Source organism: Raphanus sativus, chromosome 3, assembly GCF_000801105.2.
Source record: "Raphanus sativus cultivar WK10039 chromosome 3, ASM80110v3, whole genome shotgun sequence".
NCBI lineage: Eukaryota > Viridiplantae > Streptophyta > Magnoliopsida > Brassicales > Brassicaceae > Raphanus > Raphanus sativus.
Window position 1 is genome coordinate 3,425,147 of NC_079513.1, and position 15,612 is coordinate 3,440,758.

The window sequence follows — 15,612 nt, forward strand, 5'->3', positions numbered from 1 at the left end:
GTTTTGCATCATCCCCGATATACTTCCACTTCTCCTTCCAGTCGCCAACAATGTTTTTGAGACGGTGCATTGCCTTGTTGTTGAACTCTTTCTTCACCGTCTCATTGATCCCAGTGGACCAATGCCATTTTTGCTACAAAAAATAATAACAAATATTAATTAGCCAAATTATTTAAAATTTTAAACATAAATAAATAAAATTAATTTAAAACTAACCGCGAAGCACTTGAACCAAGTAATGCGAACGTGGTTCGGTGTAAGAGTCCAATTAGGATGGGCAATCCGAAAGTTTCCTCTGATGATGTCCCCAACGCTCTGGCCCACATCATTGTCCGCTTTAAACCTACAAAATTTTAAAGAATTTATATATATAATTATAAATATTAAATGTAAATTTTAAAATAATTTAAAATTAATTACCAAGTCGTGCCGGATCGTAGATATGGATCGAGGACGGGTAAACCTTCTCGTCCTGGCATCCTGAGAATGTCTTCCACAGAATATCTTGCATAAGGTGCATCCGGTGGCACCATCAAATCTGGATGAAGACCAGGAACTGCAGGAGCCTCCTCTGGAGGCTCGTATGGAACTTGCTCTGGAGCCGGCTGTGCCGGCTGTGGAGGTTGTTGTGGATGTTGTGGCTGCTGATCATGAGGCTGCTGATGATCACGACCCTCCTCATAAGTAAAGTATGTAGTTGGGTCGACGTAAGGCTGCGGATAGTATGCATGTGGATCGTATGGCGCCTGCGGCACATACGGGACGCTAGGAATTTGGCTTTCGGGGACAGTTTCGGGGGTGCGGGAGGTAGAAGCTGATGGATCCGTCTGGCCGAGAAAGGTACTCCCATAAGAAGTCCTCCCGCCACGGTTCCTAAGTCTCTTTCTACCGGTAGTAGCCATATAAGATCGTCAATCTGAAAAAAAATTAAAAACTAAAAATTAAAAACAATTCAAATAATTAATTAAAAAAATTATAAACACATTTTAATATCATCCTAACTAATTCCAAACTTAATCTAATAACCTAACTAAATTCCAAACCTAATCTAATTAACCACCTATAACTAAAACAAAAAAAAAATTACCTAGAGAGGGAGAAGCTCTGAGGTTGTAAGAGAGAGGGGAGTGAGAATGGAATGAGCAACGAAATGGCTTCGCGGTGAGAAGTTTATATAGAGATTTGGTGGTGGTCGTACATTGGTCGTACAATTACGACTAAAGAGGGACGAATAGTAGTACATTAGTCGTAATTGTACGACTAATTAAGGACTAAATATCCTTTAGTCGTACACTGGTCGTACTTTTACGACCAACTTAATACGAAAAGGTCGTACATTGGATGTAAATCTACAACCCTGTTACGACGAATGCTGCTTACGACTACATTGGGACCAACGTTTATTAGAAAAAAATTCGAAGAGGTTTATCATAATTTATGATAAACCTCTATTACCAATTTTACATAAATTATGAAAAAAAAAGAGAAGAAAGATACTGGAATCACAAGTAGAAATGACGAAACATAAAGAATTGTCTGTTTCTACTTATGTTTCCATATCTTTATCCTCTTTTTTTTTCTAAAATTTGTATATATGGATTAATTTTCATGTGAACAAATTTTTAAAGTCTACAAAAAACAAGGAAGGGAAAAGAGATGGAATCACAAGAGAAAATAGAATCAACATAACGAATAAATAACCGAATTCTATTTCCACTTATGATCCCAAATCTCTTTTCACTTCCTTTTTTTTTAAGATTTGTAAATTTTGTTTATAATTCGAGATGGTGAGAAGGGAGTATATATAGGGGCACATTTGACATGCGAGTCGTACTTTGGTCGTAATTGTACGACCAATGAGGGACTAATGGTGGGCTTAGTCGTACATGAGTCGTACATGTACGACTACTTTAGGACTACAAGGTAATGTAGTCGTACATGAGTCGTACGTACGACTAATTAGCTTCGTTATACCCTAAACCCGAAACCCCAAACCCTCAAACATCATAGCGTCGTAAAGTGGTCGTACTTAAGCCCTAAAACCTAAACCCTAAACCCTAAACCCTAAACCCTAAACTCAAAATCCCAAACCCCAAACATCATAGATAAACATCATAAGTTTAATACTCTTTCATACTCCAAAAATCATATATATATAATTATCATAACATTACAATATAAAGTTAAACACAAACGTTCTAACATAATGGAAAAAAAAACGTTCTAACATAATGGAACTTGACACTCGTCATCAGAAACATCATCCGCTTCATCATTTTCTTCAAATTCATCTTCATTTGCTTCATTCGTTGCATCGTCTGGAAGTTCTTCGTATCCCGGATTATGCGGATCAATAAGTAAGATATCATCTTCTACTTGTTCGGGTACTTCAACTTCATTTACTGCATCTTCTTGTAATGGCGGTGGGTCATCATTCACAACTCTGCCCCGAGGTGTAACTTTTATAGCTGCTAACCAAGATATTCCAGATTGTCTGATCTTCGGGTATGGAACAAAACAAACCTGATCTGCTTGAGAAGCCAATATGTAGGGTTCAAATTTGTTGTACCTCCGTGAAGCATTTATATCAACAACACCAAACTTGCTATATCGAACACCTCTATTGACTGTGGGGTCAAACCAATCACATTTGAAGAGCACGCATTTCAGCTTCACTACACCGGGGAACTCCACTTCGATGATCTCTTTTAAGATTCCATAGAAATCTGTTTCACCTTTCACACATACTCCATAGTTCATTGTTGCTCGTCGACTTCCATATTCGTAAGTGTGAAAAGTGTATCCTCTTGTGAAATACATAGATGCAATGGTGACCTTACCGACCGGACCTTGTATCAATTCGTGAAACCATTGAGGATAAAATTGATCATCATAATCAACCTGGAACATCAACATTTATTTGTATAAAGACTTAACCAATCATATAATTAATTTTCATGTTAATTAATTAGATACACGACGTACCTGCGTTTTTAACCATTTCACAAAGTGTTGGTCTTTCCTTTTGTTGAGATCAGCAGTTGATATTCCTGGTATAGCTTCTTCGACTTGGGCAACAAAATCGCTGTTTTAAAAGAAAATTATCATTAAGTGTTATATATGTATGGTAAAATTTAACAGAAATAATAATTTAAATTACCTTTCAAATGATTCAATCTCCTCGCAGTTAAGAAGTATATATGTGTGGGCACTATGTGCGTCTTCAGAACTTGACCACCAAACTTCTTTTAGTTTTCCACCAAGCCGTCCAATCTGAGTAAATATGTCTGGAACATCTTCAACAATATATGTCGGCATAACACCACCATCATCATATCTGCTCGTATTCTTTTTTTTGGTCCGGACTTGTGACGCAAAGTAGTAGGACGTAAAGTGAGATGTTTCCTCATTCAAACTCCCAGCAACTATTGAACCTTCTACCCTTGCCAGATTTTTTGCTTTGCCTTTCAAATATTTCATAGCTCGTTCGTAAGGATACATCCATCCATTATGAACAGGTCCACGTAGCATTGCCTCATACGGAAGGTGGATAACCAGATGTTCCATGACGTCAAAAAAGGACGGAGGAAAAATTTTCTCCAAATTACACATCAAGATCCGGATATTCGCATCAAGTTGTGTGATGACGTCTACAGTTAAGGTGCGTGCACTAAGATCTCTGAAAAAAGCTCCGATGCCTACACATAATTTACAATCATAAGTTTTTTTCCAACAAGAAGAAATAATAACTTTAATTATTTGTTACCTGCAAGTGCTTCGTGAACCTCTTTTGGAACCAACTCCGCAAGTGCAAATGGCAGAAGTCGTTGCATAAAAACATGACAGTCATGACTCTTCATTCCTGAAAACTTTTGTCCCTGATGATCAACACATCTTGATAGATTTGAAACATATCCATCAGAAAACTTCACATCTGACGCCACCCACTTGAACAACGCAGCTTTTGCTTGTGCTGACAATCTGAAAATGGGAACTGGAATTCTCCCATCGTTCATAATATGCAGTTCAATCCGAGAACATAATGCAGGTAAATCCAACCTTGAGTTCTTGTTATCTTTTGTCTTCCCAGGGACGTTCAACAACGTATTCATGATGTTGTCAAAGAAGTTCTTCTCTATATGCATCACGTCCAGATTGTGGCGCAGCAGCAGATCTTTCCAATATGGAAGTTCCCAAAATATACTCTTCTTGTGCCAATTATGCTGAGTCCCGTAACCATTAGGCATATTCGGAGGATTATGCCAATTACCGCCTTTGACAACTGTGCTTTGTCCACCATAGTAATCAATATCCTTCTCGATTTCCTCTCCAGATAAATATGGTGGAGCGGTGTCCCTTACTATCCTTTTTGACCGAAAGTGTTTCTTGTTCCTTCGGTATGGATGGTTAATGGGAAGAAATCTCCGATGACAATCAAACCAGGACGTCTTCCTACCATGCTTCAACTGAAATGCGTCTGTGCTTCCCATACAATATGGACAAGATAGCCTCCCATGCGTCGTCCAGCCCGACAACATCCCATATGCAGGAAAATCACTAATAGTCCACAGTAGAACTGCTCGCATTGTAAAGTTTGTTCTCGTTGAACAATCATATGTCTGCACGCCTGTTGACCACAATTCCTTCAATTCTTCAATCAAAGGTTGTAGAAAAACATCAAGGGATCTTTTGGGATGTTTTGGTCCAGGTATCAATATACTCATGAAAAGCAATTCTTTTTCCATACACATCTCTGGTGGAAGGTTGTATGGCGTCAAGAAGACTGGCCAGAGAGAGTATTGTCTTCCAGACATTCCAAATGGACTAAAGCCATCTGTGCAGAGCCCAAGATAAACGTTGCGGGGGTTGCTTGCAAAATCAGGATAGACATTATTCAAATGTTTCCACGCTTTGGCATCAGAGGGATGATTGATCTCTCCTTCCTTCTGATCATGTTCTGCATGCCATCTCATCGACGCTGCCGTCTTTTCAGATTGATATAATCTCTTGAGTCTATCCTTGATTGGTAAGTACCACATCCGCTGGTACGGCACCCTATTTCGTCCACGTCCTTGCGGTTTATATCTTGGCTTCTTGCAAAATTTACACTCTAATAATTCTGCATCTTTTCCCCAGTATATCATACAGTTGTCTATACACACATCAATCATCTCCGAAGGTAAGCCAAGACTATGAACAAGTTTCTGAATCTCATAATAAGATTCAGCACACAAGTTATCTTCAGGCAAATACTCTTTAAACAACTCAGCCCATGCATCCATACAAACTTCAGGTAAGTTATGATCAGTTTTGATATTCATCATCCTAGCTGCCAAAGATAATTTAGAAAGACCTTCTCTACAACCTTCATAGATTGGCTCATTTGCTGCTGCTAGCATTTCATAAAATCTTTTTGCATCCAAATTAGGCCCCTCTACATTTTCAACCTCCTCTATTACTGATGTTGTTTCACGAAATGCATCAGTAACCATATCATGCATTCTATCATGATCTAACATATGATTTTCTTGAATAACACTTTCAGAAGGCAAATGTGGTTCATCTCTGTTACGAACATTTTCAACATGATTACTACCACTAGCTTCATTCCTATTATCACCCTCTCCATGGTTAAACCAAATATAGTAATGTGGAGTAAATCCTCTATTTACTATATGTTTCCAAACGGTATCACTAGCAGCAAACTTCGTATTTTTGCATTTACGACATGGACAGAACATTTTACCCGTTTCCTTTGTGAGAGGCGTCTGTCCGGCCTGGTACATGAATATCTCTGCTCCGTTCAGAAATTCGTCTGTTACTTTTCCTGTTGAATCTTTATGCGCATACATCCAACTCCGAAGCGCATAAATATTTTCGGACATTTTTTTAACTACTTCCCGTTTTTTTTTTTGCTCTTTTTGTTTTTTTTTTGTGCATCTTAAGAATGAGAGAGAAGATCATATTTATAGAGAAATTTCGATTTTGGTACGTACAATGTTACAACTAATTTACGTTTAAATTATAACTTAACTACCAAAGTGCAACTTTGTTCTCGTAAACAGTTGTAAATTAGATGTAAACAAATTTTGATGTAACTAAGTCGTAATATTACAACTAATTTATGACTCCTTTAGTCGTTAACTAGATGTAAAATATTTAGATGTAAGTTAGTCGTAAAGTTCCATCTAATGTACCTAATGTACGACTACGCAAAAGTTTAGTCGTAAATTAGATGTAACTTTACGACTAAAGTACGACTCGAGATTTTAGTTGTAATTTTACGTCGACATTACGACTAATGAAGACTTCGTCGTAACGTAGTCGTAAAGCAGTCCGTAATTTACGACCACCCTATGGTAGTCGTAACCTTTGGTCGTTAAGCATGCGTTTTCTTGTAGTGATTTTCCCTATTCCTTCTTACTTTTCCATTTGTTTTGATATTTTTATTAAGAGAAACTTGCTTATAACTTTCCAAGTTAAGTTTGTTATTATTATTTTCTTGACCTCCATGCTAATGTATATCCAGGTCTCCATCGTGTGTTTCTTCTTATAATTTGCATTCACTGTATCGGTCATACGATTTAAGGAGCAAATGTTGGGCATTAATTAACCTAGAAGAGACTTTTGCTGGTTAGAGTAGGACGCATCTCCAGTTTTCAGGTTTTTAATTTTCGGTTTATGGGTTACTTGTTTCTCCCCATAAATAAAGTCAACTATCACATGACATGTTATAAAATAGTTTCTTATAGAAGAGATTGAATCTCTCGTGGGGGAGACCTCTTCCTGAATTCGAGATTTTCCCTATTCCTTCTTACTTTTCTATTTGTTTTGTTATTTTATAAATTGCTTAGAACTTTTCAAGTTAAGTTTGTTATTACTATTTTATTGACCTCCATGCACGTTAAAGTATATCCATGTCTCGATCGTTTGTTTCTTCTGATAATTAGCATTCACTGTAGCGTTGATACGATTTATGGAATGTTTTACCGAGTCTGGACCACTGTTGACGTCTGTCAATTGCTAATGTGAATGGTCAAAAACGTACGGCTGACAACACAAACCTTAAATACAAGCTCAGTGCTTGATTCGTCTATTTATACCTCATACATTTGTTCTGAATCTTTATCTCAAAGGTCTCAGTGAACTTTATCTTTGTTTTGTGGGTTTGACTCGAGATTTTTTCCTTTTCTTATTTAGTTCTTTTTCGCTTTTTCTTGACGCATCATTCGGTTTATACCGAGATTAATGTCAATGGAAGGGTCAAGTAAGGGTTCTTTGAGGGTGGTGTTGTTACATGGTAACTTAGACATTTGGGTGAAGGAAGCTAAAAATCTTCCTAACACGGACCGGTTCCAGAGGTACAAAAAGAACAGTACAAGTGATCCTTACGTGACTGTCTCTATCGCAGGTGCAAAGATTGGCAAAACTTTTGTGATCGACAACAATGAGAATCCTGAGTGGATGCAGCATTTCTATGTACCGGTGGCTCACTATGCGACGGTGGTTAAATTTGTGGTGAAAGACAGTGACCGTTTTGGAGCCAAGTTCATAGGAGCTGTTGGAATCCCAACCGAGGAGTTATGTTCAGGGAACACGATCGAAGGGCTGTTTCCGATACTTAACAGTAATGGGAAGCCATGTAAAAAGGGTTCTGTGTTGAGTTTGTCTATTCAATACACTCCAGTGGAAATGATGAAAATTTACCAAATGGGTGTTGGTAATGAGTGCGAAGGAGTTCCCGGTACGTACTTCCCTTTGAGGAAAGGCGGTAGAGTTACTCTGTATCAAGATGCTCATGTTGAAGACGGGACACTTCCGAGTGTAGATCTCGATGATGGGATGCAGTATATACATGGAAAGTGCTGGGAGGATATGGCTGATGCGATTAGACAGGCAAAGAACTTGATTTATATTACTGGTTGGTCAGTTTACCATCCGGTTAGGCTGGTTCGTCGCAATAATGATCCCACCGATGGTACCTTAGGGGATTTGCTTAAAGAAAGATCTCAAGAAGGTGTTAGAGTGTTGCTATTGGTGTGGGATGATCCATTTTCAAGGAGCTTTCTGGGGTACAGAACAGTAAGTGGTGCCTAACTATGTATTATGTTTCTCTTCACAGTCTATCTTTTCTTAATTATATCTCTTGTAAACTACAATAATAGTAGATTGACATCTGGATAGATGAGAAGGGTTAGCCACAAACCTTTTGTTGTTTTAACGAAACTGATGCTTGTGGTATGCAGCGCGGATGTATGAAGACAAGCGATGAGGACACTCGCCAGTTTTTTAAGAACTCGTCGGTGCAAGTTAATATTTGTCCTAGATCTGGTGGGAGAGGTCTTCATAGCTTTGTAAAAAAAACTGTAAGATGCTCAATAATTACTGCATCATTGATTAAACTTGTGTATGTATAGTTTAATCATCTGAACCTCATTGTGATGATCAGGAAGTTGGAACTATCTACACACATCATCAAAAAACTGTTATTGTAGATGCAGAGGCAGCTCAGGGCCGAAGAAAGATCATAGCGTTTGTTGGAGGGCTAGACGTGTGCAAAGGACGTTTTGATACTCCTAACCATCCTCTCTTTACGACATTGAAGACGCTTCATAAAGATGACTTCCATAACCCAAACTTTGGGGTAACCATTTCAAAGAAAATATCATGTTTGGTTTCTATTTTTGGAATTTAGATACTATTGTTCTTGATTCGTGTACATAATATTTTGTTTATATCCATTGACGGATTAGACTACTGCCGAAGATGCGCCAAGACAACCGTGGCATGATCTGCACTGCAAGATTGATGGTCCAGCAGCGTATGACGTGCTTGCTAATTTTGAACAGCGCTGGCTAAAGGCTTCAGAGAAACGGCACAGAATTTCGGTACACAGATCGTCTTCTGAGGATGCTTTGCTTAAGATTGATAGAATTCCAAATGTCATGGGACTATCAGAAGCTTCTTTTGTTAGTGTTAGTGATAACGATCCAGAGTCTTGGCATGTTCAGGTAATTCAAAAATATGATGGGACTATATGTGGTTGCGACAAAAGGATTTATCTCATTTCTTTTTTTTGGTAAAATTTATCTCATTTCTTTTCCATGAACTAATTATCTTTAGGTTTTTCGTTCCATTGATTCAACCTCAGTCAAAGGGTTTCCAGAGGAGTCAAAGGAAGCAAGTGAAAAAGTAAGCACAACCCGGAACATTTTTAACCTTGTCTTATCTTTAAGATAAATTGCTTAGGATAACCCGAAAAAAAGTTTTTTTAACAAATACAGTCCCCAAAAACCAAAATGACCAAAATTTTTTATTAAAAAAAAATTTACATTTATATCTTTTGAGTTAACTAATCTAAACCTTAAGATTTAAAATTAGGGAGTGGGATTTTAGATTTAGGGTTTAAAATTGTATAAAATTAAAAATAAATACTAAAATTTTGAAAATAAAAATTCTAAAAATAGTTTCAAAAATCATTTTCGAATCCCCTAAACTATATTTGCAAAATGATTTTGCCACATGTCCTATCTATAATCAATTTCACAAAACAAATATGACATGGCTACTGAAATAGATGACATGCCTTCCTGAAAAATATGACATAGATAATTTCATTTAATGTTGATTTATATTTTTGGTAAACTTATTAGAATATGGTAATAATTCATATATTATATTTAATATTGATATTTCTTTTACATGGATAATTTTATTTAGTGTTGATTTATATTTTTGGCAAACTTATTAGAATATAGTAACAATTCATATATTATATTTAATATTGATATTTATTTTTCGTATTTTTTTAAATATGGCAATAGTTCATACATTATCTATAAAATAAATATATTCATATATAAAATTTCAAATTTCAAAATATTATTATTTTTATATAATTATACAATTTGTATTACTAAAGCTTTCAAAAATTTCTACAATTTTCAAAAGCATTTAGATATCTAATTGTAAGATCATTAGTTTCTTATATATTTACAAATTTTATAAATATTTTTAAGCTAAATTTTTGATAATTATACAATTTTATATCATTTTTATTAGTTTTATACAAATTGATTTAATATATATATATATATATATATATATATATATATATATATATATATATATATATATCAAATCTATATTAGATATTAGTAAGAAAATAGTAAATTTTATAATATTTAATAAAATATTAAATATAAGTTAGATTAAAAAATTCCTTACTGCACATGGTGCAGGAAAACACCTAGTTTCAAAAAGAAATTTTGAAAAAATTGAAAAATAAAAATTGAAAAAATTAAAATTTATAAAAAATTGAATTTGAAAACATTTTAATTCGAAACTACAAAAAAATAATTATTTTTTAAATAATTTTTAGTTATTTATTTGTATTTATATATTTAGGGTATATAAATCTTTTGTTCCTTTTAAATCAAATATTTTGGTCATTTTCTTCCTTGTGTGTTATTTTTATGATAAAAACCATAAAAATGTCTATCTAAGAAAATTCCCCTATCTTTAGTCACAACAGTGTTTTTTTTTTATAAAGGGCTAATCACAACAATTTTGCTACTCTAAATATATTGGTTATACATATGTTAACAGAATCTTCTATGTGGGAAGAAATATTCGTAGACATGAGCATACACACGGCTTATGTTAAGGCCATAAGATCTGCTCAGCATTTTATCTACATCGAAAACCAATATTTTTTGGGATCATCATTCAACTGGGATTCACGTAACGACGTTGGTAAGAAAACCGTAAGCTTGTGAACGAAATTCAATCTACGCATGAAATATATATATATAATATAACGAGTTTCTTGAAATGCAGGTGCTAATAATCTAATCCCTATGGAAATCGCGCTTAAGATTGCTAGTAAGATTAGAGCTAGGGAGAAGTTTGCTGCTTATATCGTCATTCCTATGTGGCCAGAAGGTGATCCAACAAATATGTTTATGCAGAGCATTCTATACTGGCAGGTAAATAGTTTGGATTTATTCAGTCTATGTCCAACTTTTTATGGTTCACTTTTGTGCCTAAGAACCTGTCTATGTCCAACTTATTATCGTTCACTTTTGTGCCTAACAACCTGGTCTGCATAGATTTACTTTTGAATCTTTACTAAAAGGTGTCGTGCTAATTAAAATTAAACATCTTTTTATATATTACACTTCTTTGTGTAAACTTCCGATGTGAGATTCTGTTTGAGATCTCACAGTAAATACTTTTTGCATAGTTTTCTGAACTATCTATCTTGAGAGGGAATCTTGTCTTTTTACGCTAGGATTTTTTCATATTCTCTGCAGTATAAAACAATGAAAATGATGTATCAAACTATCTACAAGGCACTTGTGGAAGCTGAACTTGATGGTCAGTATGAGCCACAAGACTATTTGAACTTCTTTTGTCTTGGAACCAGAGAGGTTGCTGATGGAAAAGTTAACGTATCTAGTCCTCAGAATAATGCCGCACAGGTATTTATATATATATAGATAGATGACTCTCTTTGAAATCGACCTTTAATGCCACTGTTTTCTCACTAAAACAACAAAATAATCCAGGTGGAAGCTTTGAAGAGTCGAAGATTCATGATATATGTTCATTCCAAAGGTATGATAGTGGACGATGAGTTTGTCTTAATTGGTTCAGCGAATATCAACCAGAGATCCTTGGAAGGAACTAGAGACACTGAAATCGCCATGGGAGGGTATCAACCACACCATTCATGGGCTAAGAAAGGCTCTCGTCCTCGTGGTCAGGTACTAAAATTTTCAGACTTTTCAATCTGTGTTTGCATTCTTTCTTCGCTTAATGGGCTTGGTGTAATTGGTCTGCAATAAACATAACGTGCTCTCTAAGTTATCTCTTATGTTTATGTCTTCTAAGACATGTTTTTGTTGCAAATTCCCCAATTTCTTCTGGCAGATCTTTGGATACAGAATGTCGTTATGGGCTGAACATATAGGGTTTCTAGAGAAAGGTTTCGAAGAGCCAGAGAATATGGAATGCGTGAAACGAGTTAGGCATTTGAGTGAGGTCAACTGGAGACAGTATGCAGCAGACGAAGTCACAGAGATGACTAGTCATCTTCTAAAGTATCCAGTTCAAGTCGATAGAACAGGCAGAGTGAGTTCTCTTCCTGGATGCAAGACATTCCCAGATGTCGGTGGCAAGATCACAGGGCACATTCTATGGGCTGGAATAAAACCTCACCATCTGGAAGTTACCTTGTAGTGCCAATATCTTTTCTTTGTTTCTTCTTTTACAAGAAAACTTCTATAATGTGATTTGAATAATCAATACTATTAAACCAGAAGGTCATTTTTTGAGATGTCCTTCTGTTTTGAATATATTTACAGATCTGCCATTGAATCATTTAAACCTACGCTTTTTATTATTGATATATTCAACGATTTTCTTTTTTATTGCAACACCTAATTACTTTTAAGTTCCTTTTCCTTTTATTAAATCTAACCAAACACTTTATGTATGCTATCAGAACTGTACGTATTATAGTGTTTTTACTTTTAGATAATATTGGAGCAAAAAGAGCAACACTAACGATGATACAGTTTTTTCCAGAAAAATGAAGAAATTCTAGATTTTTGAGATTTCAATTGAGATGTCTGATGAGAAAATGTATTCAATAGATACAGAGGTCTTAGTCTGGTGTAAAGTTTTTATTTATTTATTAGGGTTCATGTTTCTAAAAACTACAGATACAGTCATATTTTTCTTTTTTGTAAAGCCAGATACAATCATATACAGAGGTCTTAGTCTAAATGTATTGAAAAGTTTACAATGAGGACTAATGATCTAAACGGCTCCTTTTCTTCTCGGTCGTTGTAATTAGCGTAAATTACAAACTCATACTGTTATTATGGATACGGCAAAATAAATTTAAGGTCTACACAGGTTTTTTTAATTGTTTCAGTAAGGTTGGCTTCTTCTCTAATTTTTTATAGTATTCACTTCATATGTTATTGGGAATTGCTCCAAAAAAAAAGTGTTACTGGGATTCGGGTGTTTTAGTCATGATACATGGCTGATTACACCTTGAAAATGGTTTATTTAAAATATTGCATTAAAAATTCACAGTTATGGTGTATATCGTTAGTCCAACAATTACGGTACATATGGTTATTTAATTATATGTAATGTAATTGATTTTTGGGGATATTTGTAACAGATAATTAGTATCTTTCTAATACAACAATAGATAATATATACAGAAACCATGTTTACAATAATCATATTTCACAACAATCAATTAAACCCACCAATTTCAGAAGCTTACCTAACTATCTAATCCATTATTAAAAAGTTAATTATAAACTTTTTGTTTTAACAAAATTCTTAGTTTGTAAAATCTTAACTATAAATTGTTTGGGGATTTTCCATGTTTCAAATAGGTTGTTCACGTTTTTTTTAATTTATATGAAAAATGCATTAACTTCAGCATATGTTATTTAGTACATTAAAAAAATCAGGGCATTAATTATGCATATTCGATTAATATATCTTTATTAGTATTTCGGGAATATTTGAAAATATTTTTTGGCCCAGAATTAATTGACAAATCTACAAAATTGTGTAACAACCTAAACTAATCGACTTACTTTATAAATATTCATGGACCATTATATTGTTAATCAATATTTGAAAAAAATTAACAGTATTGTTGATGGCTCGAGAAAAAATAACAAAATTATTAGAGAACATTTCAGTTAATGACCCACTAATAATCATATACTAGATTATGCCCGCCTTTAAAAAGATGGGTATATTTTTGTTTTATATTTTTCATAAATTTACTTTTTATATTTGTGTCTTTTTAGTCTTATTTGTGTTTTTATTTATATATATTTTTTTAAAAAATGATTAATAAACAATTTAATATATTCTATTAAAATAGTTGGATTACACATATATTAATAGGTCATGATCATGTCTTAATTTGAAAGGGTGGGTGTATTTATATTTTTCTTTGTAATCGTACTTTTGTAAAATATTTTTAAATCATTAGCAAGAAGTTTTGATCCATTATATTAAAACAACAACATGATCTATTATATAGGTGTGGTCTAATTATTTAATACAATTATTCAAAAATTATTAATTATTTTTAAAAATATATTATACAAATTAAAAATAAAAATATGACTAAAACACAAATATGATAATTAAATTTTTAAGAAAAATGTAAAGCAAAGAATATACCCGTCCTTTTAAGGACGTATCAGAATCTAGTAGTGTACTTAAGAGTCCAGTTGTGGGTTTAAAATTTAGAGAAGCAAATTGTATTCATTACATATATCACTTAATATTTCATTTGTGTGTTTTGGATTATTTACTGTTTAGTAATTAGATTCATTTAGTAAAGATAGATTGTAAGAAAAACTCTCAGTTATTTTAACTAATAAAACTCCTTAATTTAAAATCATTTTTGGCGATCCTATCTTGCTAAATTATCTTCAAATGTGGATGAAAAAGGTTTAAGAATATTGTATCTCTATAATATTATTTGAGAAGTTAGTTTCTTATATGTCGTTCTCACGTTAATTCTCATAGTGGTTGATTACATTGATACACTTAATAAATTTAATATATTACATTTAAATATTATTATTGAGTTTTTATTTAGTTTCTTTTTAAAAATTTCCCAAATAACATATATAATAAAAAGGAAAAATTTATAGAGTTTTTTTTTCGCTGAATTGTATTATTAAGCCTTCAAGTCAAAAAGTTTTAAACAATAAGAACCAACAAAACAACATAGAAAAGGGATACACCAGTAGGGATCCAAAATAAACTAACACATCTATTTTGCGTATGAATGACTGGGTTTCCGATATCAAGCCTGGTAGCACTTATTTTAATCTTTGACACAAGACCTTAGAGATTATCTTGTATCTGACGCTACACAAGCTAATGGGTCTGAACTGAGTCATTTCATTAGGCTTTGTTGTTTTTGGGATGAGGCATATATTTGTATCATTCAGTCCATTCGCCACCGTCCTCTCAAAAAGGAATTTATTAATCATAAGAGTTAAGTCCTCCTTTATTATATGCAAAAAATTCTGATAGAAAAACGCGGTCATTCTATCTGGTCCTGGGGCCTTTTCTGGATGCATAGCAAAGAGCGCTAATTTGACCTCCCATTCAGAAACCGGAGCTGTAAGGTTGTCATTCATTGCCCCAGTGATCGTCGTAGGAGCTTAAGCTAGTGCCTCTTCAATGTCCTCAGGATTAGACGATTCAAAGATCTGTCTAAAGTAGCTAGTAGCAATGACTACTAACCCTTCTTCGTCCTCAACTGTATTTCCATTTGTATCTAGGAGCGGCGTGATTTTATTTCTTGTTCTTCTTTGCTTTGTTAGGGGATGATTTTTTTTTTTAATTTATATCACCTTCTCTCGGCCAAAACACGCGACTCTTCTGTTTTCACAACATTTCTTCTACTTTAAAAGCATCAGATAATTCTTTCAACACTGCTGCAATTTCTTTAGTTGTAGCATTATCATCTGCATACAAACACTCTACTTTTTCTTTAAGTTCCTCCACTAATTTTGCTGAGTTTACATTATGTTATCTCCTCCATTC

At 34.1% G+C, this 15,612-nt stretch overlaps 2 protein-coding genes and 1 pseudogene across 2 annotated transcripts; 1 reads left to right on the top strand and 2 right to left on the bottom strand.

The window, feature by feature from the left end:
• Positions 1 to 416: 416 nt before the first annotated feature.
• Positions 417 to 902, bottom strand: LOC130509888 (uncharacterized). Its single transcript, XM_057006194.1, has one exon. It carries the CDS (start codon positions 900 to 902, stop codon positions 417 to 419), a length of 486 nt encoding a protein of 161 aa, XP_056862174.1.
• A 1,341-nt stretch (positions 903 to 2,243) lies between these two features.
• On the bottom strand, positions 2,244 to 6,040 carry LOC130509449 (uncharacterized). The gene is made up of 2 exons (XM_057005430.1): positions 3,161 to 6,040; positions 2,244 to 3,085 (listed from the first exon to the last, which is right to left on the bottom strand). Exon 1 carries the CDS (start codon positions 5,883 to 5,885, stop codon positions 3,756 to 3,758), a length of 2,130 nt encoding a protein of 709 aa, XP_056861410.1. The 5' UTR covers positions 5,886 to 6,040; the 3' UTR covers positions 2,244 to 3,085; positions 3,161 to 3,755.
• A 1,208-nt stretch (positions 6,041 to 7,248) lies between these two features.
• On the top strand, positions 7,249 to 12,369 carry LOC108837002 (phospholipase D gamma 1-like; annotated as a pseudogene).
• The last annotated feature ends 3,243 nt before the right edge of the window (positions 12,370 to 15,612 follow it).

Coding starts and splice junctions, on each gene's coding strand:
- LOC130509449 (XM_057005430.1), bottom strand. CDS start 5,885: ATGTCCGAAAATATTTATGCGCTTCGGAGTTGGATGTATGCGCATAAA.
- LOC130509888 (XM_057006194.1), bottom strand. CDS start 902: ATGGCTACTACCGGTAGAAAGAGACTTAGGAACCGTGGCGGGAGGACT.